General features: G+C 37.8%; 1 protein-coding gene across 1 annotated transcript in view; it reads right to left on the bottom strand.

Moving 5' to 3' along the window:
- Positions 1-24495: 24495 nt before the first annotated feature.
- LOC110288439 (vomeronasal type-2 receptor 26-like) overlaps positions 24496-26539 on the bottom strand; it is a 34672-nt gene continuing 32628 nt past the window's right edge. Inside the window, exon 6 of the mRNA XM_085840862.1 lies at positions 24496-25400. Within this exon, the coding sequence (XP_085696988.1) occupies positions 24496-25400 (905 nt within the window). The remainder of the gene's footprint in view (positions 25401-26539) is intronic.

Raw genomic sequence — 26539 nt, 5'->3', positions numbered from 1 at the left:
GTTTTATTTATTATTATTTTTTTTAGAAAGGGTTTCTCTGTAGAACCTTGGCTTTCCTGTGATTCATTCTGTATAATAGGCTGGACTTTAACTCAGAAATCTGCATGCCTCTGCCTCCCAAGTGCTGGCATTACAAGTGTGTGCCAGTGCCTGGCCTTTTTTTTTTTTTTCTTTATATCATACATTTTTTTTTTCAAAATGAAACACTTTTTAAAAAAATTTTAATAATTTTTTATTACGTATTTTCCTCAATTACATTTCCAATGCAATCCCAAAAGTCCCCCATACATCCCCCCCCCCACTTCCCTACACAATCATTCCCATTCTTTTGGCCCTGGTGTTCCCCTGTATTGGGGCATATAAAGTTTGCAAGTCCAATGGGCCTCTCTTTCCATTGATGGCCAACGATGCCATCTTTTGATACATATGCAACTAGAGACACGAGCTCCGGGGTACTGGTTAGTTCATAATGTTGTTCCACCTATAGGGTTACAGATCCCTTTAGCTCCTTGGGTACTTTCTCTAGCTCCTCCATTGGGAGCCCTGTGATCCATCCAATAGCTGACTGTGAGCATCTACTTCTGTGTTTGTTAGGCCCCGGCATAGTTTCACAAGAGACAGCCATTTCTGGGTCCTTTCAGCAAAATCTTGCTAGTGTATGCAATGGTGTCACCGTTTGGAAGCTGATTATGGGATGGATCTCTGGATATGGCAGTCTATAGATGGTCCATCCTTTCGCCACAGCTCCAAACTTTGTCTCTGTAACTCCTTCCATGGGTGTTTTGTTTCTATTCTAAGAAGGGGCACAGTGTCCACACTTTGGTCTTCATTCTTCTTGAGTTCCATGCGTTTAGGAAATTGTATCTTATATCTTGGGTATCCTAAGTTTTGGGCTAATATCCACTTATCAGTGAATACATATTGTGTGAGTTCCTTTGTGATTGTGTTACCTCACTCAGGATGATGCCCTCCAGGTTCTTCCATTTGCCTAGGAATTTCATAAATTCATTCCTTTTAATAGCTGAGTAGTACCCCATTGTGTAAATGTACCACATTTTCTGTATCCATTCCTCTGTTGAGGGGCATCTGGGTTCTTTCCAGCTTCTGGATATTATAAATAAGGCTGCTATGAACATAGTGGAGCATGTGTCCTTCTTACCGGTTGGGATATCTGCTGGATATATGCCCAGGAGATATATTGCTGGATCCTCCGGTTGTACTATGTCCAATTTTCTAAGGAACCACCAGACTGATTTCCAGAGTGGTTGTACAAGCTTGCAATCCCACCAACAATGGAGGAGTGTTCCTCTTTCTCCACATCCTCGCCAGCATCTGCTGTCACCTGACTATTTGATCTTAGCCATTCTGACTGGTGTGAGGTGGAATCTCAGGGTTGTTTTGATTTGCATTTCCCTGATGATTAAGAATGTTGAACATTTTTTCAGCTGCTTCTCTGCCATTCGATATTCCTCTGGTGAAAATTCTTTGTTCAGTTCTGAGTCCCATTTTTTAAATTGGTTATTTGATTTTCTGGAGTCCACCTTCTTGAGTTCTTTATATATATTGGATATTAGTCCCCTATCTGATTTAGGATAGGTAAAGATCCTTTCCCAATCTGTTGGTGGTTTTTTTGTCTTATTGATGGTGTCTTTTGCCTTGCAGAAGCTTTGCAGTTTCATGAGGTCCCACTTGTCAATTCTAGATCTTACAGCAAAAGCCATTGCTGTTCTATTCAGGAATTTTTCCTCTGTGCCCATATCTTCAAGGCTTTTCCCCACTTTCTCCTCTATAAGTTTCAGTGTCTCTGGTTTTATGTGGAGTTCCTTAATCCACTTAGATTTGACCTTAGTACAAGGAGATAGGAATGGGTCGATTCGCATTCTTCTACATGATAACAACCAGTTGTGCCAGCACCATTTGTTGAAAATGCTGTCTTTCTTCCACTGGATGTTTTTAGCTCCCTTGTCGAAGATCAAGTGACCGTAGGTGTGTGGGTTCATTTCTGGGTCTTCAATTCTATTCCATTGGTCTATTTGTCTGTCACTATACCCGTACCATGCAGTTTTTATCACAATTGCTCTGTAGTAAAGCTTTAGGTCATGCATGGTGATTCCACCAGAGGTTCTTTTATTTTGAGAAGAGTTTTTGCTATCCTAGGTTTTTTGTTATTCCAGATGAATTTGCAGATTGCACTTTCTAATTCGTTGAAGAATTGATTTGGAATTTTGATGGGGATTGCATTGAATCTGTAGATTGCTTTTGGCAACATAGCCATTTTTACAATGTTGATCCTGCCAATCCATGAGCATGGGAGATCTTTCCATCTTCTGAGATCTTCTATAATTTCCTTCTTCAGAGACTTGAAGTTTTTATTATACAGGTCTTTCACTTCCTTAGTTAGAGTCACGCCAAGATATTTTATATTATTTGTGACTATTGAGAAGGGTGTTGTTTCCCTAATTTCTTTCTCAGCCTGTTTATTCTTTTTGTAGAGAAAGGTCATTGATTTGTTTGAGTTAATTTTATATCCAGCTACTTCACCGAAGCTGTTTATCAGGCTTAGGAGTTCTCTGGTGGAATTTTTAGGGTCACTTATATATACTATCATATCATCTGCAAAAAGTGACATTTTGACTTCATCTTTTCCAATTTGTATCCCGTTGATCTCCTTTTGTTGTCGAATTGCTCTGGCTAGGACTTCAAGTACAATGTTGATTAGGTATGGAGAAAGTGGACAGCCTTGTCTAGTCCCTGATTTTAGAGGGATTGCTTCAAACTTCTCACCATTTACTTTGATGTTGGCTACTGGTTTGCTGTAGATTGCTTTTATCATGTTTAGGTATGGGCCTTGAATTCCTGATCTTTCCAAGACTTTTATCAATAATGGGTGTTGCATCTTGTCAAATGCTTTTTCAGCATCTAACGAGATGACCATGTGGTTTTTGTCTTTGAGTTTGTTTATATACTGGATTACGTTGATGGATTTCCGTATATTGAATCATCCCTGCATCCCTGGGATGAAACCTACTTGGTCAGGATGGATGATTGTTTTGATGTGTTCTTGGATTCGGTTAGCAAGAACTTTATTGAGGATTTTTGCATCAATATTCATAAGGGATATTGGTCTGAAGTTTTCTATCTTTGTTGGGTCTTTTTGCGGTTTAGGTATCAGAGTAATTGTGGCTTCATAGAATGAGTTGGGTAGAGTACCTTCTGTTTCTATTTTGTGGAATAGTTTGTGAAGAACTGGGATTAGATCTTCTTTGAAGGTCTGATAGAACTCTGCACTAAACCCATCTGGTCCTGGGCTTTTTTTGTTTGGGAGACTATTAATGACTGCTTCTATTTCTTTGGGGGATATAGGGCTGTTTAGATCATTAACCTGATCTTGATCCAACTTTGGTACCTGGTATCTGTCTAGCAACTTCTCCATTTCATCCAGGTTCTCCAGTTTTGTTGAGTATAGCCTTTGGTAGAAGGATCTGATGGTGTTTTGGATGTCTTCAGGATCTGTTGTTATGTCTCCTTTTTCATTTCTGATTTTGTTAATTAGGATGCTTTCCCTGTGCCCTCTAGTGAGTCTGGCTAAGGGTTTATCTATCTTGTTGATTTTCTCAAAGAACCGGCTCCTTGATTGGTTGATTCTTTGAATAGTTCTTCTTGTTTCCACTTGGTTGATTTTGCCCCTGAGTTTGATTATTTCCTGCTGTCTACTCCTCTTGGGTGAATTTACTTCCTTTTGTTCTACTGCTTTTAGGTATGTTGTCAAGCTGCTAATGTGTGCTCTCTCTAGTTTCCTTTTGGAGGCACTCAGAGCTATGAGTTTTCCTCTTAGAAATGCTTTCATTGCGTCCCATAAGTTTGGGTATGTTGTGGCTTCATTTTCTTTGAACTCTAAAAAGTCCTTAATTTCTTTCTTTATTCCTTCCTTGACCAAGGTATCATTGAGAAGAGTGTTGTTCAGTTTCCACGTGAAGGATTCCTTTCTATTATTTATTTTGTTATTGAAGTTCAGCCTTAGTCCATGGTGATCTGATAGGATGCATGGGACAATTTCAATATTTTTGTATCTGTTGAGGCCTGTTTTGTGACCAATTATGTGGTCAATTTTGGAGAAGGTACCATGAGGTGCTGAAAAGAAGGTATATCCTTTTGTTTTAGGATAGAATGTTCTGTAGATATCTGCCAGATCCATTTGATTCATAATTTCTGTTAGTTTCACTGTGTCCCTGTTTAGTTTCTGTTTCCATGATCTGTCCATTGGTGAAAGTGGTGTGTTGAAGTCTCCCACTATTATTGTATGAGGTGCAATGTGTGCTTTGAAATTTACTAAAGTTTCTTTAGTGAATGTGGCTGCCTTTGTATTTGGAGCATAGATATTCAGGATTGATAGTTCCTCTTGGAAGATTTTACATTTGATGAGTATGAAGTGTCCCTCTCTGTCTTTTTTAATGACTTTGGGTTGGAAGTCAATCTTATCAGATATTAGAATGGCTACTCCAGCTTGTTTCTTCATACCATTTGCTTGGAAAATTGTTTTCCAGCCTTTCATTCTGAGGTAGTGTCTATCTTTTTCTCTGAGATGAGTTTCCTGTAAGCAGCAAAATGTTGGGTCTTGTTTGTGTAGCCAGTTTGTTAGTCTATGTCTTTTTATCGAGAGTTTAGTCCATTGATATTAAGAGATATTAAGGAAAAGTAATTGTTGTTTCCTGTTATTTTTGTTGTTAAAGTTGGCATTCTGTTCTTGTGGCTGTCTTCTTTTAGGTTTGTTGAGGGATTACCTTCTTGTTGTTTCTAGGGCGTGGTTCCTGTCCTTGTATTGTTTTTTTCTGTTATTATCCTTTGAAGGGCTGGATTCGTGGAGAGATAGTGTGTGAATTTGGTTTTGTTGTGGAATACTTTGGTTTCTCCATCTATGTTAATTGAAAGTTTGGCTGGGTATAGTAGCCTGGGCTGGAGTTTGTGTTCTTTTAGTGTCTGTATAACATCCGTCCAGGATCTTCTGGCTTTTATAGTCTCTGGTGAGAAATCTGGTGTAATTTTGATAGGCTTGCCTTTATATGTTACTTGGCCTTTTTCTCTTACTGCTTTTAGTATTCTATCTTTATTTCGAGCATTTGTTGTTCTGATTATTATGTGTCGAGAGGTATTTCTTTTCTGGTCCAGTCTAGTTGGAGTTCTGTAGGCTTCTTGTATGTTCATGGGCATCTCTTTCTTTAGATTTGGGAAGTTTTCTTCTATAATTTTGTTGAAGATGTTTGCTGGTCCTTTGAGTTGAAAATCTTCATTCTCATCCACTCCTATTATCCGTAGGTTTGGTCTTCTCATTGTGTCCTGTATTTCTTGGATGTTTTGATTTAGGATCTTTTTGCATTTTACATTTTCCTTGATTGTTGTGCGGATGTTCTCTATGGAATCTTCTGCACCTGAGATTCTCTCTTCCATCTCTTGTATTCTGTTGCTGATGCTCGTATCTATGGTTCCAGATTTCTTTCCTAGGGTTTCTATCTCCAGTGTTGCCTCATTTTGGGTTTTCTTTATTGTGTCTACTTCCCTTTTTAGGTCTAGTATGGTTTTGTTCATTTCCATCATCTGTTTGGATGTGTTTTCCTGTTTTTCTGTAAGGACTTCTACCTGTTTGATTATGTTATCCTGTTTTTCTTTAAGGATTTGTAACACTTTAGCAGTGTTCTCCTGCAATTCTTTAAGGGATTTTTGTGCTTCCTCTTTACTGTCTTCTACCTGTTTACCAGTGTTCCTTTGTATTTCTTTAAGTGTGTTATTAAAGTCCTTCTTGAATTCCTCCACCATCATCATGAGATATGCTTTTAGATCCGTGTCTAGCTTTTCCGGTGTGTTGGGGTGTCCTGGACTGGGCAAAGTGGGAGTGTTGGGTTCTGATGAGGGTGAGTGGTCTTGGTTTCTGTTAGTAAGATTATTACGTTTACCTTTCGCCATCTGGTAATCTCTGGGGTTAGTTGTTGTCGTTGTCACTGTTTAAAGATTGGAGCAGAAGCTGAGTTCCACTCACCAGCAGTCTCAAGATCCTGTGGCGGGGGTTGTGGGTAGCTGGCAGGTGTCAGCCGACCCTGTGCTCTAGCTACTCCGGTGCTGGTCCGTCCGGAAGAGCCAATTTCAATATTTTTGAATCTGTTGAGGCCTGTTTTGTGACAATTATATGGTCAGTTTTGGAGAAGGTCCCATGAGGTGCTGAGAAGAAGGTATATCCTTTTGTCTTAGGATAAAATGTTCTGTAGATATCTGTTAAGTCCATTTGTTTCATCACTTCTGTTAGTTTCACTGTGTCCCTGTTTAGTTTCTGTTTCCACCATCTGTCAATTGATGAAAGTGGTGTGTTGAAGTCTCCCACTATGATTGTGTGAGGTGCAATGTGTGCTTTGAGCTTTCTTAAAGTCTCTTTAATGAATGTGGCTGCCCTTGCATTTGGAGCATAGATATTCAGAATTGAGAGTTCCTCTTGGAGGATTTTACCTTTGATGAGTATGAAGTGTCCCTCCTTGTCTTTTTTGATAACTTTGGGTTGGAGGTCGATTTTATTCGATATTAGAATGGCTACCCCAGCTTGTTTCTTCAGACCATTTGCTTGAAAAATTGTTTTCCAGCCTTTCACTCTGAGGTAGTGTCTTTTTCCCTGAGATGAGTTTCCTATAAGCAGCAGAAAGTTGTGTGTCAGGAGGAATTTTTTTTCTGGCCCAGTCTATTTAGAGTTCTGTAGTCTTCTTGTATGTTCATGGTCATCTTTTTCTTTAGGTTTGGGAAGTTTTCTTCTATAATTTTTTTGAAGATATTTGCTAGCCCATTAAGTTGAAAAATCTTCGTTCTCATCTACTCCTATTATCTGTAGGTTTGGTCTTCTCATTGTGTCTTAGATTTCCTGGAATTTTTGAGTTAGGATCTTTTTGCATTTTGTATTTTCTTTGATTGTTGTGCCCATGTTCTCTATGGAATCTTCTGCACCTGAGATTCTCTCTTCCATCTCTTGTATTCTGTTGCTGATGCTTGCATCTATAGTTCCAGATTTCTTTCCTAGGGTTTCTATCTCCAACGTTGCCTCACTTTTGGTTTTCTTTATAGTGTCTACTTCCCTTTTTAGGTCTTGGATGGTTTTATTCAATTCCATCACCTGTTTGGTCATGCTTTCTTGCAATACTTAAAGGATTTTTGTGCTTCCTCTTTAAGGTCTTCTACCTGTTTAGCAGTGTTCTTCTGTATTTCTTTAAGTGAGTTATTAACGTCCTTCCTGTTGTCCTCTACCATCATCATGCGATATGCTTTTAAATCCGAGTCTAGTTTTTCGGGTGTGTTGGGGTGCCCAGGACTGGGTGGGGTGGGAGTGCTGCATTCTGATGATGGTGAGTGGTCTTGGTTTCTGTTAGTATGATTCTAACGTTTGCCTTTCATCATCTGGTAATCTCTGTAGTTAGTTGTAGTTGTCTCTGGTTATATCTTGTTCCTTAGGTGTTTATGTTAGCCTCTATCAGCAGACCTGGGAGACTAGCTCTTGCCTGACTTTCAGTGTTCAGAGTACTCTCTGCAGGTATACTCTCCTCTTGTAGGGAAGGTGCCCAGATATCTGGTATTCGAACCTGCCTCCTGGCAGAAGTTGTGATCCACTCACAGAGCTCTTAAGATCCCGTGGAGAGTCCTGTGTATACCTAACAGGTGTCCGCAGACTCCAAGCTCAAGTTACCCCTGTGCTGGCATGGACAGGAAGGGACTTGTGCCCCTGATCAGGCTGGGTTTTCTGCTTCCCTAATTAATGCAGTCTTAGGTCCTGCGTGATTGGATTGGAACAGACGCTGTGTTCCACTCACCAGAGGTCTTAAGTTCCCGTGGCTGGTCTTGTGGGTAGCTGGGTAGCTGGCGGGTGTCAGCCAACTGCACCCTAGCTACCCCGGTGCTGGCCGGACACAAAGGGCTACCCAATTCCTTCTATTAAGCCAAAATTACTCTGATACATAAACCACACAAAGACCCAACAAATAAAGAAAATTCAGACCAATTTCCCTTATGAATATTAATGTAAAAATATTCAATAAAATTCTCACAAACTGACTCCAAGAACATATCAAATGATCATTCATCATGATCAAGTAGGCTTCATCCCAGGGATGCAGGAATGGTTTAATATATGAAAATCAATCAATGTAAACCACTATATAAAGAAACTCAGTGATAAAAACACCATGATCATCTCATTAGATGCTGAGAAAGCATTTGATGAAATCCAATACCCATTCATGATAAAAGTCTTGGAAATATCAGGAATTCAAGTCCCATACCTAAACATAATAAAAACAATATACAGCAAACCAGTAGCCAACATCAAACTAAATAGAGAGAAACTTGAAGCAATCCCACTAAAATCAGGGACTAGACAAGGCTGCCCACTTCCTCTCTACCTGGTCAATATAGTACTTGAAGTCCTAGCCAGAACAATTAGACAACAAAGAACATGAAGTGGATGTAAATTGTAAAGGAAGGAATCAAGATTTAACTATTGACAGATGATATGACAGTATATATCAGTGACCCAAAAAATTCTACCAGAGAACTCCTAAAGCTGATAAATAGCTTCAGTGCAATAGCTAGATATTAAATTATCACAAACCAATCAGTAGCCTTTTTTTAAACAAAGGATAAACAGGCTGAGAAAGAAATTTGGTAAACAACATCTTTCACAAAAATCACAAATAATATAAACTAAATTGGTGTTTCTTTAACCTAAGGAAGTAAAAGATCTGTATGATAAGAATTTCAATTCTCTGGAAAAAGGAATATGAAGAACATCTCAGAAGATGGAAAGATCTCCGATGCTCATGGATTGGCAGGATTAATATAGTTAAAATGGAAATCTTGCCAAAAGCAATCTACAGATTCAAGGAAATCCCCATCAAATCCAAACTAAATTGTTCACAGAGTTAGAAAGGGAAATGTGCAAATTCATCTGGAATAATAATAATAAAAAAAAACTAGGATAGCAAAAACCATTCCTAACAATAAAAGAACCTATGGTGGAATCACCATGCCTGACCTCAAGCTGTACTACAGAGCAATTGAAATAATAACTGCAGTGTATTGGTACAGAGACAGACAGGGAGATCAACGGAATAGAGTTGAAGACACAGCATTGAACCCACACACCTATGGTAACTTGATCTTTGACAAGGGACCTAAAACCATCCTCTGGTTAAAATAAAAAACAGCATTTTCAACAAATGGTGCTGGTACAACTGGTGGTTACCATGAAGAAGACTGCAAATTGATCCATTCTTATTTTCTTGTACAAAGCTCAAGTATATGTATATCAAAGGACTCCAGATAAATCCAGAGACACTTAAACTTATAGAGGAGGAAGTGAGGAAAAGAATTGAAGATTCGGGCACAGTGGAAATATTCCTGAACAGAATAGCAATGGCTTGTGTTGGAAGATCTAGAATTGACAATTGGGACATCATAAAACAGCAAAGCTTCTGTAAGGCAAAAGACACTGTCCATAAGACAAAAAGGTCACCAACAGATTGGGGAAGGTTTTTACCAATCCTAAATCTGATAGGGGACTAATATCTAATATATATAAAGAACTCAAGAAGCTGGACTCCAGAAAATAAAATAACCCTATTAAAAATGGGGTACAGAGCTAAACAAAGATTTTTTAACTGAAGAGGACCGAATGGCTGAGAAGCACCTGAACAAATGTTCAACATACTTAATCGTCAGGGAAATGAAAATCAAAACAACCCTGAGATTCCACCTCACACCAGTCAGAACGTCTAAGAACAAAAGTTCAGGTGACAGTAGGTGATGGTGAGGATGTAGAGAAAGAGGAACACTCCTCCATTGTTGGTGAGATTGCAAGCTGGTACAACCACTCTGGAAATCAGCCTGGTATTTCCTCAGAAAATTGGACATACTACTACCAGAAGATCCATCAATACCATTCATGGACTTGAACACAACACTTTCATCAATGGACAGATCATGGAAACAGAAACTAAACAGGGACACAGTGAAACTAACAGAATTTATAGAACAAATGGATTTAACAGATATCTACAGAACATTTAATCCTAAAACAAAAGGATATACCTTCTTCTCAGAACCTCATGGTACCTTCTCCAAAACTGATCATATAATTGACCTCCAAAAACAGGCCTCAGCAAATGCAAATATTGAAATTGTCCCATGCATCCTATCAGATCACTATGGACTAAGGCTGATCTTCAATAACAACATAAATAATAGAAAGCCAACATTCACGTGGAAACTGAACAACACTCTTCTCAATGATACCTTGGTCAAGGAAGGATAAAGAAAGAAATTAAAGACTTTTTAGACTTTAATGAAAATGAATCCACAACATACCAAAAATTATGGGACACAAAGAAAGCATTTCTAAGAGGAAAACATATAGCCCTGAGTGTCTCCAAAAAGAAACTAGAGAGAGCACACACTAGCAGCTTGACAAAACACCTAAAAGCTCTAGAACAAAAGGAAGCAAATACACCTACGAGTAGTAGATGGCAGGAAATAATCAAACTCAGGGGCAAAATCAACCAAGTGGAAGCAAGAAGAACTATTCAAAGAACCAACCAAATGAGGAGCTGGTTCTTTGAGAAAATCAACAAGATAGATAAGACCGTAGCCAGACTCACTAGAGGGCACAGGGACAGCATCCTAATTATCAAAATCAGAAATGAAAAGGGAGACATAACAACAGATACTGAAGAAATCCAAAACACCATCAGATCCTTCTACAAAAGGCTATACTCAAGAAAACTTGAAAACCTGGATGGAATGGAAAAATTTCTAGACAGATACTGGGTACCAAAGTTAAATCAGGATCAGGTTAATGATCTAAACAGTCCTATATCCCCTAAAGTTATAAAAGCAGTCATTAATAGTTTCCCAACCAAAAAAGCCAAGGTCAAGATGGGTTATTGCAGAGTTCTATCAGACCATCAAAGAAGATCTAATTCCTGTTCTGTACAACCTATTCCACAAAAAAGAAGCAGAAGGTACTCTACCCAATTCATTCTATGAAGCCACATTTATTCTGATACCTAAACCACAGAAAGACCCAACAAAGATAGACAACTTCAAACCAATTTCCCATATGAATATCGATGCAAAAATACTCAATAAAATTCTAGCTATCCGAATCCAAGAACACATCAAAACAATCGTCCATCCTGACCAAGTAGGTTTCATCCCAGGGATGCAGGGATGGTTTAATATACAGAAATCCAACAACGTAATCCAGTATATAAACAAACTCAAAGACAAAAACCACATGGTCATCTCATTAGATGCAGAGAAAGCATTTGACAAAATCCAACACTCGTTCATGATAAAAGTCTTGGAAAGATCAGAAATTCAAGGCCCATACCTAAACATGATAAAAGCAATCTACAGCAAACCAGTAGCCAACATCAAAGTAAATGGTGAGAAGCTGGAAGCATTCCCACTTAAATCAGAAACTAGACAAGGCTCTCCACTTTCTCCCTACCTATTCAACATTGTATTTGAATTTCTAGCCAGAGCAATTCCACAACAAAAGGAGATCAAGGGGATACAAATTGGATAGGAAGAAGTCAAAATATCACTGTTTGCAGATGATATGATAGTATATATAAGAGACCCTAAAAATTCCATCAGAGAACTCCTAAGCCTGATAAACAGCTTCAATGAATTAGCTGGATATAAAATTAACTCAAACAAGCCAATGGCCTTTCTGTACACAAAGGATAAACAGACTGAGAAAGAAATTAGGGAAACAACACTCTTCTCAATACTCACAAACAATATAAAATACCTTGGCTTGACTCTAAATAAGGAAGTGAAAGATCTGTATGATAACAACTTCAAGTCTCGAAAGAAAGAAATTAAAGAAGTCATCAGAAGATGGAAAGATCTCCCATGCTCATGGATTGGCAGGATCAATATAGTAAAAATGGCTACCTTGCCAAAAGCAATCTACAGATTCAATGCAATCCCCAACAACATTCCAACTTTATTCTTCAACGAATTGGAAAGAGCAATCTCCAAATACATATGGAATAACAAAAAACCTAGGATAGAAAAATGCCTTCTCAAGATAAAAGAACCTCTGGTGGAATCACCATGCCTGACCTAAAGCTTTACTACAGAGCAATTGTGATAAAAATTCCATGGTACTGGTATAGCGACACACAAGTCGACCAATGGAATAGAATTGAAGACCCAGAAATGAACCCACACACCTATGGTCACTTGATCTTTGACAAGGGAGCTAAAACCATCCAATGGAAAAAAGACAGCATTTTCAACAAATTGTGCCGGCACAACTGGCAGTTATCATGTAGAAGAATTAGAATCGATCCATTCTTATCTCCTTGTACTAAGGTCAAATCTAAGTGGATCAAGGAACTCCACATAAAACCAGAGACAATGAAACTTATAGAGGAAAAGTGGGGGAAAGCCTCGAAGATATGTGAACAGGGGAAAAATTCCTGAATAGAACTGCAATGGCTTGTGTTGTAAGACCGAGAATCAACAAATGGGACCTCATAAAATTGCAAAGCTTCTGTAAGGCAAACGACACAGTGAATAAGACAAAAAGGCCACCAACAGATTGGGAAAGGATCTTTACCTATCCTAAATCAGATAGAGGACTAATATCTAATATATATATAAAGAACTCAAGAAGGTTGACTCCAGAAAATCAAATAACCCCATTAAAAAATGGGGCTCTGAGCTAAACAAAGAATTCTCACCTGAGGAATAACGAATGGCTGAGAAGCACCTGAAAAAATGTTCAGCATCCTTAATCATCAGGAAATGCAAATCAAAACAACCCTGAGATTCCACCTCACACCAGTCAGAATAGCTAAGATAAAAAATTCAGGTGACAACAGATGCTGGTGAGGATGTGGTGAAAGAGAAACACTCCTCCACTGTTGGTGGGATTGCAAGCTTGTACAACCACTCTGCAAAACAGTCTGGTGGTTCCTCAAAAAATTGGACATAGTATTATTGGAGGATCCCATAATAACTCTCCTGGGCATATATCCAGAAGATGTTCCAACCTGTAAGAAGGACACATGCTCCACTATGTTCATAGCAGCCATAATTTTAATAGCCAGAAGCTGGGAAGAACACAAATATCCCTCAACAGAGGAATGGATACAGAAAATGTGGTACATTTACACAATGGAGTACTACTCAGCTATTAAAAAGAATGAATTTATGAAATTCCTAGGCAAATGGATGGACCTAGAGGGCATCATCCTGAGTGAGGTAACCCAATCACAAAAGAATTCACATGATATGTAATCACTGATAAGTGGATATTAGCCCAGAATCTTAGAATACCCAAAATATAAGATTCAATTTGTGAAACACATGAAACTCAAGTAGAACAAAGAGCAAAGTGTGGACACTTTGCCCCTTCTTAGAATTGGGAACAAAACACAATTAGAAGGAGTTACAGAGACAAAGTTTGGAGGTGAGACGAAAGGATCGACCATCTAGAGACTGCCATATCCGGGGATCCTTCCCATAATCAGCCTCAAAATGCTTATACCATTGCTTACACTAGCAAGATTTTGCTGAAAGGACCCTGATATAGCTGTCTCTTGTGAGACTATGCTGGGGCCTAGCAAACACCAAAGTGGATGCTCACAGTCAGCTATTGGATGGATCACAGGGCCCCCAATGGAGGAGCTAGAGAAAGTACTCAAGGAGCTAAAAGGATCTGCAAACCTATAGATGGAACAACAATATGAACTAACTAGTACTCTCTGGAGCTCGTGTTTCTAGCTGCATATGTATCAGAAGATGGCCTAGTTTGCCATCAGTGGAAAGAGAGGCCCATTGGTCGAGCAAACATCATATGCCTCCATACAGGGGAACGCCAGGGCCAAGAAGTCCGAGTGGGTAGCTACGGGAGTGGGGGAAGGGTATGTGGGACTTGAACTGTAAATGAAGAAAATATGTAATTAAAAATAAAGAAAAGAAATAGAAAAAGAAAAACCACTCCTGGGCATATACCCTAAAGATCTCCCTACTCGTAATAAGGACATGTGCTCCACTATGTTCATAGCAGCCTGATTTATAATAGCCAGAAGCTGGAAAGAACCCAGATGCCCCTCAACAGAGGAATGGATACAGAAAATATGGTACATTTACACAAATGAATACTAATCAACTATTAAAAACAATGAATTTATGAAATTCTTAGGCAAATGGATGGATCTGGAGGATATCATCCTGAGTGAGGTAACCCAATCACAAAAGAACACACATGGTATGCACTCAGTAACAAGTGCACATTATCCAAGAACCTTGAATGGCCAAGATATAATTTACAAAACATATGAAACTCAAGAAGAAGGAAGATCAAAGTGTAGATACTTCATTCCTTTTTAGAATGGAAAACAAAATACCCATGGAAAAAGTTACAGAGACAAAGTTTGGAGCTGAGACAGATGGAAAGACCATCCAGAGACTGCTCCACCTCGGGATCCCTTCCATAAACAACCACCAAACCCAGACACTATTGCATACATAGGCCAGCAAAATTTTCTGAAAGGACCCTCATATAGCTGTCTCTTGTGAGGATATGCTAGTGCCTGGCAAATACAGAGATCACAGGGCCCCTAATGAAGGAGCTAAAGAAAATACCCAAAGAGCTAAAGGGATCTGCAACCCTATAGGAGGAACAACAATATGAACTAACCAGAACCTCCCAGATCGTATGTCTCTAGTTGAATATGTAGCAGAGTTTGGCCTAGTAGACCATCAATATGAGGAGAGGCCCTGATCTTGTGAAGATTATATGCCCTACTACAGGGAAATGCCAGGGTCAGGAAGTGGAAGTGGGCGGGTTGGGTAGCAGAATGGAGGAAGGGGTATAGAGGACTTTCTGGATAGTATTTGAAATGTAAGTGAAGAAGATTACTAAAAAAAAGAAATTTTAAAATAATCATGCTGATATATTAATAGAAACTTAATTCGTGAAGATATTGATTTTAACATCAAAATGCACAGATAACTGGAAGTACATAACTATACATGTAATTGAAATGTATATAACACAGAACTAAAACATATTTTCTATATAGTGGCCATGAAAAAAATGGAAAAAGAAAACAATAAAGTTAAAAAATCCTAACAAATCATACCATTATAGGAAATGAAAAGTGAAGACAAAAGGAAAGCATGAAACATTCAATAGATATATTGATAGATAGATAGATAGATAGATAGATAGATAGATAGATAGATAGATAGATAGATAGATAGATAGATAGATGATAGATAGATAGAAAATAGATAGATAGAAAATAGATACTCCTATATTATTTAACATTAAAAACAGATTTAGGATTTGCCATTTATATAAAAATTCTTAGAATTTATTAACCAACTCACAGAGATAGTACGTTCTGAAATCTTGTTAACTTTCTATGTGTGAACCCAATGAAAGGGATGATGGAAATCCAGCAATGAGTGGCATACTGCCTTCAAGTCATTACATAACACCCAAACTTGGTCTGCACCTGTGCATGTGTACAGTGGACCTGTATTAAACAGGACCTCAAACAAGACAAGAGCTTATCTTTCTCATCTGTGGATATCAGGAAAACTTCCCATTCCTCCATAGCAATGCTTTCTATGGTAATGCTTGTTAATGAAAAAAAATGTTCAGTACTTATTAGATTTGATCATTTCCATATGAATTTCAAGTAGACATTATGAAAAAGAGGCTAAGCACACACACACACACACACACACAGAGAGAGAGACAAACATACACACACACAGAGAGAGAGAGAGAGAGAGAGAGAGAGAGAGAGAGAGAGAGAGAGAGAGAGAGAGAGAGAGACTATTTCCCCTGTTTGTCACTTTGTACCACTGTATCCTTCCATCCCCCTCTCTAAACTCCTTCTTCAATGTCATTTGGTTCCATATGGTTCTGTTTAACGTTTCTGGATATTTAAGTGACTCTGGGTTATAAAATTACAACTACAGATCTAGAGCTAAGATGAACAAGGAAGAGAGGAAACTTGCTTTGGCCTCTCTGTGTCTTGGTGTCCTTGTTCAATATGATGTTTTCTAATTCCATCCACTTACCTGCATTTTTTTCTATTGTGTCTTAGCTATGCCAATTCCTCTCTGAAGTCCAGTATTTTCTATATAGAGTTCATTTGGTGGATGTAAATTATTTTCACCACTTATACAGTGGAAAGATTTGTCATTTTCCTTCAACTATAGCAGACAATTTTATTGGGTACAGTAATCTAGGTTGGCATTCATGCTTCCTTTTAAAAAAATCTTTATGTATTCTTCTCTTATACAGCACATTCTCACCACAGCTTCACCTCTCTCTAATTTCCCAGTATTCTCTCACACCTCCCTCCTTCTTCTCCAGAAACACTCCCTGCTGCATGTCTCCTAAGGGCAGGCCTCTCAGGAACATCAACTCAATATAACACACCAAGATGCAATAAGACTGGGCATAAACACCCATGTCAAGCCTGAACAAGGCCACCATGTATGAGAAAGGGAACCACAGACCAGGCAACAGAATCAGAGACAGCCCTCCCATTCTCAGGAGTCCCCCCTCACACACACATAAAAAAAAAAAAAAAAAAAAAAAAAAAAAAAAAAAAAAAAAAAAAAAAACCTCAACAAAAAGAGCATATATAGCGAGGACATAAAACAGACTCACTCATGTTCTGTGATTGCTGCTTCAGTCTGTGTGAATCCTAGTGAATCCTGCTTAGTTGATGCCACAGATTCTCATGTTGTTCTCAACCTCTAATGTGGGAGACCCAATGAAGACTTCAAACTTAAGCTCCTCCTCCTATAATCCCTAACCCTCCCTTATCCTCTCTCCGATTCTTCTGTGAAAGGGTAGGCACCCATGGTACTTCAAGTCTCTGCTAGGCAAGGCACATCTTCTCTCACTGTGGCCAGAAAAGGCAGCCCAGCTAGAAGAACATATCCCAGAGACAGCAACAGCTTTTGGGATAGCCCCCAATCCAGTTGATAGGGACCCACATAAAGACCAAGCTGCACATATGTACATATGCAAGCTTGCACATATGCAAGCTCCACATTCCTTGGGGAACCTAGGACCAGTCCTTGTTTGTTCTCTGGCTGTGATTCAACCTTTGAGAGCTCCAAGGTTCCAGGTTAGTTGATTCAATTGTTCCCACAATCTTTCATCCTATTCTTCCTTAAGAGTCTCAAAGCTCCATCCACTGTTTGTCTGTGGATGTCTGCCTCTATCTGAGTCAGTAAGTGGGTGGGACCTCAAATAGGTCAATCATGCTAAACTCCTGTCTGCAAATATACAGAGTATCATTATTACTGTCAGGGATTGTGGCTTGTCAATGGGATGGATCTCAAGTTGGGCCAGTTATTGGTTGGGCGTTCCCTCAGTCTCCACTCTATTACAAATCCCTCTATTTCATGTAGTCAGGGTAAATCGGGGGTTGAAAGGTTTTGTGGATGGGTTGGTGTTGCTATCACTACACCAGGGTTCCTAACTGGCCATAGGAAGCAGCCTCTCCAGGCTCCGTATCATCCATGCTATGAGTAACAGTTAAGGATACCCCTCCCCCATTGATTCTTTGATGCTTCCCCTATCTCAGGTCTCTTTCTCTTCCTGGAAATGCACTCTATGCTTCCTCCATTGCTTGCAGATTTCCATTCATTCTCATGGTTATCATGATATCCATCTCCTCTGACTCACCTCACACCTGTAGCCAAATCTCCTCAACTCCCCACCATATTCCCTCTCTCACCTAGTTCCCTCCTGCCCTCTGCCTTCCACTACCATCACATTCCTGATTCCAAGTGAACTTCAAACATCCTTTCTTGCCCCTCCATCCTGTCCAGACTCCTTGGCTTAGTGGAGTGAAGCATGGGCATCATTATTTTATGGCTAATATCACTTATAAGTGAATACATACCATGCATGTCCTTTTGGGACTGGGCTATCTAGATGATATTCTCAATATCCATCTATCTACATAGAGAATTCTTGATGTCTTTGATATTCAGAGCTGAATGATATTCCATTTTGTAGGTGTACCACATTTCATTATCCATTATTCAGTTGTGGAACAACTACAGTTTTCAATTTCTGGCTATTTTGAATGAAGCTGTTATGTTAGGAAAGTGTCTTAGTAGGATTGTGGAACATCTTCTGAGTATATGCCCAGGAGTGGTGTTGCTAGATCTTGAGGTAGAACTATTTCCAATTTCCTGAGAAAGTGCCAAACTGATTTCAAAAGTGGCTATATTACTTGTCACTACCACCAGCAGTGGAAGAGAGATTCTTTGCTCTACATTCTCACCAGCATATATTATCACTTGAGTTTTTTAATCTTCACCAATCTGATCAGTGTAAGATGGAATCTGAGATGATTTGATTTACATTTACTCAATGACTAATGACTTCAGATGTTTCTTAAAGATCTTCTTGGCCATTTGAGATTCTTATGTTGAGGATTCTGTTCATCTTTATGTACCCCCCCCCTTTTTTTTACAAAAACTTTGTATTTTCAAGAGGTCCTATTTATCAATTGATAATCTTATATACTAAGACATTGTTTTCCTATTCAGCAAATTGTCCCCTATACCAATGCATTTAAGGTTATGTCACATTTTCCTCTAAGAGATTTAGTGTATCCAGTTATATGGTGAGGTCCTTCATCCACTTGGACTTCAGTTTTTGAAGGATGATAAATGTGGATCAATTTTCATTCTTTAGCATGTAGACACCCAGTTAGAGCACCATCATTTGTTAAAGATGCTTTCTTTTTCCATTGTATGGTTTAGGCTACTTTATCAAAAGTGGCTCACAAGGACGAGTACACCTGAGTGGCAGGCCAGCGCTGAAAGAGAGGGAAATTAGGCAGACGAGAGAGAGATGGAACCAAGACAGTATTCTGATCAAGGCTCAAATTTTTAATGGCAGACATGCTTTATAAAGGAGGGGGGAAGCCCATTCCCGCCAGTTCATCCTTGGAGCCCAGCTGCAGGTGACCACGTGTAGGATCTGATGTAGTCTCCAGAATAGCTAGGCTGACTCCCAGCAGATAGCAGCAGCGACAGTGGCTGAACATTAGAGTGATCTAGGGAGGCAGGCTCCTCCCTAGATAATCTCCTTAGTGGCAACAAAGTCGTCGTCTGGTTCATCAAGCTTCAGGTTGCGGGGGGAGGTTACATCAATATATGTGTGCATTTATTTCTTGGTCGTTGACTCAATTCCATTGATTAGTGTGTGCTATGACTCTGTGGTACAACTTGAGGTCAAGTTTGGTGATTTCTCTTGAAATTGTTTTCTTGTTCAGGACTGTTTTGACTATCCTGAGTTCTTTCTTTTTTGTTTGTTTGTTTGTTTGTTTTTTCATATGAAATTGAGAATTGCTCTTTCAAGGTGTATAAAAATTTATGTTGGAATTTTGATGGGGTTGCTCAAATCAGGAGATGGCTTTAGGTAAGATGGCCATTTTAATTATGTAAATTCTACTTTTCCATGTGCATGGGAAATCTTTCTGTCTTCTGAAGTCTTCTTTGATTTCTTCCTTGATGCATTTGAAGTCCTTGTCATACTGACTTTTCACTTGCTTGGTTATTGTTACACCAAGATATTTTATGTTATTTGTTGCTATTGTAATAGGTATTGTTTTCCTAACTTCTTTCTCAATCAGTTAATCATTTTTATAATGGAGGGCTACTAATTTCTTACTAACTTTCCTTCCAACCTCTTTGCTGGAGCTTTGTATCAGCTGCATCTGTTCTCTCAGAGAATATTTGGAATCGCTATTGTATACTATCATGTCATCTGCAATTAACTTCTTATACGATTTTTTCCCATTGTTGAATGTCTTATCATGGTTTATGTTGGATTTTCAGAATAATTTTTATATAGTTTATCAGAATAATTTTTATATAGTTTAGCTTTGTTTACAATTGCTATGCTTCTAGGTATTTTCACTTTCATAATCAATGCCTTCAATGGCAGCAGTTGGGAGGCACAGTCGGATGGTATCTTTGAGTTAAAGGCCATAGAAGGCATAACCATGACTTGATTTTTTTTCTGCTAATCATAATATATTTTTATATTTTTATTTCTCTCTCTCTCTCTCTCTCTCTCTCTCTCTCTCTCTCTCTCTCTCTCTCTCTCTCTCTCTCTCTCTCTCTCTCTCTCTCTCTCTCTTTGTGTGTGTGTGTTTTGCCTGCCTCTATGTCTAGTTTCCAAAGAGGAAAAAAAGGAAGTCAGATCCCTAGGAACTGGAGTAAACAAACTCAAGGACAAAAATGCTATAATCATCTAATTCAATAAAGATTTTGATAAAAATCCAATACTCCTTCAAGGTAAAAGTTCTGAAGACACTAGAAATAGAAGGAAAAAATTCTCAATAAACTAAAGTCTAAGACTAACAAGCACAGAGATAATCAGGTATAGGTCATACTGAATGAGAGGAAATCCTAGTACTCTCATAAATTCAAGAATGAAAAGGATTTCTGTCTTCTCTACTCACATTGATTTCAGAGCTTTAGCAATAAAACAAGAGAAAACAATAAAAAGAATACAAATGGGTAAGGAAGAGGCCAGCATGCCTTATTGGAAGATGATATGTTTCTCTGAATGCAATATCCTAAAATTCCACCCAATTTTGATTTCCTAAAAAGAAGTGCAGAGTATCAAGATACAAACAAAATATTAAAAGTTGATTATTCCCTACACCAATAACAAATATATTGAGAAATAAATCAGGAAAACATTCCAAAAAAAGTAAATTCCCCAAAAACATTGAACCTAAACACAAAAGTGAAAGATTTCAATAATAAATGTTGGGTTTTATATAAGAAAGACAGGGTTTTTCATGCATACTGCCAGTGTTATTTTATTTCAGTTGATGGAAGTTTTTATTTTATTTTGTTTGTTTGTTTGTTTGTTTGTTTTTCTGTTCTGTCAACATGATACAAGCAAAAGCATAGTTCTCAACCTGCCCACTCAAACAGTAAACTTATTTTTGTTGCTACTTTCAAATAAATAGATAAATATGTTAAAACACTGAAAAAGAGAAATTAAAGAAGGCATGAGAATATGGAAAGTGTTCTTATCATCATGTATGGGCAGAATACTATTGTAAAAACAATTATTGTACCAAAGTAACATACTGGTTCAATGTAAGCCAATACAAATTCCAGTGACATTGTTCACACTATTAAAATAAGCAACATTAAAGTAAAAGTAATATTAAAAGATATATATTAGTATTGTATGCAAATTAATATTTTGTTTATTGTAAATTATAATTGTAGGATCTACTTGGTGAAAGTAGATTCAAATCTGGCCTGGAGAACTAGAAGACTGGTAGGAGGGTAAGTTGAGATATGTTCAACATGGAGTATGTACTTAAATGAAGATGTTTTATAAAGAGAAAAGATGTAGTGGCCCTGTCTCTAATCCAGGGCTAAGGAGCAATGTAAATACAAAGCATGAGTGCTCTGTACTTGATCTCCAACTGAAATTCATCAGGTTTCCCTCAACATTAGAAACTAACTTCTGGAATTACCAGGTCATATTTTTCCAAACACTTTTAGTAGGAATGAATATAGAATTGTACTAAGAAACTAGGATGCTACAGATATACATAGAGACAATCATATCTTATATATATATACATATATATATATATACATATATATACATATGTATATATATATATATATATCAAATAAAACATAAAATACAATTTAAGAGATGATAAGTATTGAATACTATTTATTGTTACATTATGTAATGTAGCTAACAGAGGCCAAAGAAAAATATTTTAAGGACCAAGCCAGAGAACAGCCAAGGAAGAGGAAACATTAATCTAGATATTGAAGAAGCCCAGAAAATCCTAGATGGGATGAAAAAACTAAAATATTTTTATCATTGTTGAACCAGAGAATCTCCCAAAAAAGTATAGAGTACAATCTGATTATGTACCATGTCAATGTAAGAAAAAATAAAAGGAGATACCATTTCATAATTTCAATATGATAAAATTTAAGTGTGACAAAGACTAGGTAGCTTCTACAGTTTGCATCTTTTAGATAGATACTGTGATTGGGGTCCCAATTATTCAAATATAATTTCGAAAAAAATTTAGGCGGTCCTGACAAAAAATATTTTTGTTAAAATAATGCATATATATTGAAATTCTAAGTAATATGTATGAATATATACCAGTAGACTACTATAGAAATTGAAGAAATGGGGGGTTAAAAAAAGAAAGAAAGAGAAGAAACTTTACTTCCAAAAGGAAAATGATAAAAGTCCCAAATTATATATGAAGATTAACATAATTCTACATAGAGAGATTTGATATTAAACCATAGAAAAGACTGAATATAGTTACATTATACCACTACTGCTGTAAACTACTAAAGGATGCTAAGGAAAGGTAATAAATCAGAGAAAATATAAAGTATGCCATATCTATACATGACTGAAAACTGACAATTTTAACAATGTAAAATTTAACAATAGAAATTGATATATATGACAGAGCAAAGATTAACACGAGGCTCACAGTGAGGCTTCTCTCTCGAGAATTGCAATGAAAGGAACATTCTTGAGAAACAAAAAAAAGTGTCATTAACTATTGTAATATTTCTTAAGCAAAATTGCACAAATAGATTATTTACATAATGAGAAGTTTTTAAAGAGTTCATGACATTATTCCTCCATGTATTTATAAATTATAACCCAGTAATAGAATTGTATTGCTTTTGAGAAATAACTGGATAATGGTTAGTCCCCATTAACCACATAGTGATTTCAGCAGTTTCCCAATTTACAAAACACCTGAATGCCTGAGAAAAATAATTAGCAACATATATTTGATGAACAGTTACATAATTTTTTAAAAGAGCTCCAAACAGGATGCGAGATAACTGCCATCCACCTGAACGTCCCCTGAAACAGCCTATCTGCCTGTCAATGCTCTGCTTGGCTTTCAACATGGTGGTACACAGCTTCAAGAGAGAAACTGGCTCCAAAGCAGGAGATTCTTCCCATGAGTGTGTCAAACGGCTTAGCAGCATTTCAGTGTGAAGGGTCGTCCTCTTTAAAGTGGTAAGACCCTACAAGTGCTTAGTTGAAGATACTTTTAAAACAAGTATTTCTATGCCCAACAAGTAATACATTTTGAACAAACTTTATTTTACCCATATCATAGCAGATTCCAGCAGAATTTTCTCTACTGTTTTTATGGCCAAATAGAAGCAACTCATTCCAATTTTGTATAAGTTTAAATAAAGGAAAGTTAAGCAATAATTGAGACTCCAAGTAGACTAAGAACAATGTTTCTTAAATGTTTCTTGACCTTAGAGTGGTACAATATTGCAGTGCATAAACACTCTCTTAAGTTTAAAACTATGGATAGTATAAGTAAATCTTGTTTTAGAAAATAAACAAAACAACTTTGGTCATGTAGATCTCTCAGAGCATGTTTTTAACCATGAGTGAGAAATGACTTCTTCCATTGTCACAAGCTACAACTTGAGTTTGCCCTTGGAATAATCTGGTCATCATGTTTAAAGCTATTTCTTGGCTAGAGAAAAACAAATTCATGGACAGCTCCCTGGTCTAGGGTGCATGATTTAACAGTTCCCCATGTTCTGTTGAATCCTTGGCCTTGAACCTCATATCTTGGTCCACATTTACCTTCAGATACATTCCCTGCATGAAAATAGAATCCAATGGATATAAATGATATCAGCTTTCACTAGGTGAACCTGTACAAGACAATGTTAAACTCCCAAATGTGCAAGTGAACAGCAAGCACACCATGAAGCTTGGCTGTATCTTCTACCCACTGATGTGTTGGATATCCTCAGGATAAGCAAGTCTTTGTTTCTCACTGGGACTCTGCCTAAGCTCTTATCCATGTTGTTCCACCTGAACAGTGAAAAGAGCACAAAACCCTCTGAGACTCTGAAATTTCAATGACATATTGTCTTGTTTGTGAGACTCTTTAAGTGTGAGAAACAGAAACCACGAGATTTCTGTAACATAACTCATGGTTGCTTTAAAATTAATTTGTATGACAATAACTGCATATGACTAACAAAGAGGAAGCACATTTTTTAAAAAGCTAATACTTATATTTACACAGAAATGATTTTCTTTAATTCTCACTCTTAATTGTTTACAGATCTGTTATGTTATGTTGAAAATTAGAGATGTGTGAATTAAAGAATCATCTAGTAGGCATACCAGAAGTCACCTCTACTTAGCAATTCTAACTTGTGAAGGCTTTCTTTACTGTGTCTGGTCATCTCCAAAGACAGCAGGGACACTTGAATAAATAGCACTTGCCATTGTCAAGAGAAATTCAATGACTTCACACCATTCTTTTGAATCTACATTTGTACATAGTTCATTTTACACCAATCACAATAAATTCCTTTGCCTTAAGAAGGAAGTCCTTTAAAAAACTTCTTGCTAGAATGGCCACCTGACCTCAGTAGGATCACATAGCATTTGGGAAGAAATATACAGAGCAGTAAGATAGAACTGGATGCCAGAATTGAAAGAATTTCCACTGCCACCATGGTTTTACCTTTGGAGCTCAGGTAAGTGGGGACAAAAGTAATCCACACAGTGCAGAAAACCAACATGCTGAATGTGATTGTTTTTGCCTCATTGAAGCTGTCTGGTAGCCTTCTGGCCAGAAAAGCAATGAGCAAGCTGAGGCTGGACAGAAAGCCCAAGTACCCCAGAACACAATAGAATGCAAGGGTGGATCCTTCATTACACCAGAGGATGATTTGGCCAAACTCTGAGTGCATGTCAACATCAGGGAAAGGGGGATATGTTCCCAGCCAGACTGCACAGATGCACACTTGAATGATGGAACCACAGCAGACTATAGCATTTGAGAGTCGAGTCACCATCCACATTTGTAATGTGCTTCCTGGTTTGATGGCTGTGAAGGCCACAACCACAATGAAAGTCTTTGCCAAGATAGCAGACACAGCAACAGAAAATACAACCCCAAAAATCATTTGTCTCAAGACACAAGTGACTGTGCTAGGTTGGCCAATGAATATTAATGAGCAAAAGAAACAGAGCATTAGAGAAACTAGGAGGAGATAGCTGAGATTTCTGTTATTTGCTCTGACAATGGGTGTGTCACGATAGTGGATAAATAATCCTAAAATCATGGCTGAAAAGGCAGATAAACTAATGGCCAAGGAGACCAAAACAGCTCCCAGAGTATCTTCATGGGACAAAAATATCTTAATTTTAGGGAGACAGTTAGTCTTCTGTTTATTTGGATACTGATCTTCAGGACACTTGATGCACTGATCCATATCTGAAAGGGAAGCAGATTTGTTTATTACATTCCCCTGGCGAGACCACAGAAGGATATTAGTGATGTATATCTTAAGTGGAATCACTGTTGAATTCTGAAAAAAAATGTCCTTGGTTATATTCACTGAATCATAATATTATTAAAAAAAAATAGATGAATTAGTTCATTTTACTTCATGAGAGAGAAACACAGAAACACTTGAATCCATGAAGTATTCAGAAAGTGTGTGGATTTGAAAAATATGAAAGAGTCATTAATACAGAAATGAAATGAGGGGAAATCAGAAAATATGAAAATTACATTTGATTACATATGTAAGGAAGAGAAAATACACTTTGACGTGTTTATTTTTTCCACTTTGTACATTTTCTTCTTTAAAAAATCTTTTTATTGCTTAAGAAATTCATAAATGCCTATATGTTTTGATCAAATGCAGCAACAATTTCTTTGCCCTTCACTTCTTTCTCTTTCCCCTTCCAATCATTGTTCCTCCGAACTTTATGCTTTTTTGTTTTTTTTTTTTTTTGTTTGTTTGTTTGTTTGTTTTTTTTGTTTTTTGGTTTTTCGAGACAGGGTTTCACTGTGTAGCCCTGGCTGTCCTGGAACTCACTTTGTAGACCAGGCTGGCCTCGAACTCAGAAATCCTCCTGCCTCTGCCTCCCGAGTGCTGGGATTAAAGGCGTGCGCCACCCCCCACTATGTTTACTGAATCCTGTGTGTGTCCATAAGCATATAGAATCTTCTACCATAACATGGGCAGCCAATCATGACCACATATCTGAAGAATACTGACTCTTTCACTCTAGCAGGTATCAACTACCAATATCTCTTTGCGAGGGCTGGTTCAATATGAGCTTGTCCCCCATCAATTTGGGGATATGGTCTGGCTTGCTTTGTCAATTCTGTAAGTTTCAGTGCTCAAGTACCCTGTCATGTCTGATAAATACTGCTTCACTACAGATGTCCTCTCTCTGGCTCTTACACCCTTTCTACCTTATATTCCACAATGTTCCCTAGAGCTCTTATTTCTGGGCGCTCTTACTTATTACTATGCAAAGCCTAGAAGGTAAAACAGGTCAACATTACTGACACGTATGTTTAGGGACAGTGGTATTTTCTTTTGTTTCTTTGATTTTGAT

This window comes from Mus caroli, unplaced genomic scaffold (assembly GCF_978045245.1).
Source record: "Mus caroli unplaced genomic scaffold, Mus_caroli_1 scaffold_7, whole genome shotgun sequence".
NCBI lineage: Eukaryota > Metazoa > Chordata > Mammalia > Rodentia > Muridae > Mus > Mus caroli.
Note: the sequence above shows the minus strand (reverse complement) of the source record. Positions and strands in the feature narration are given on the sequence as shown.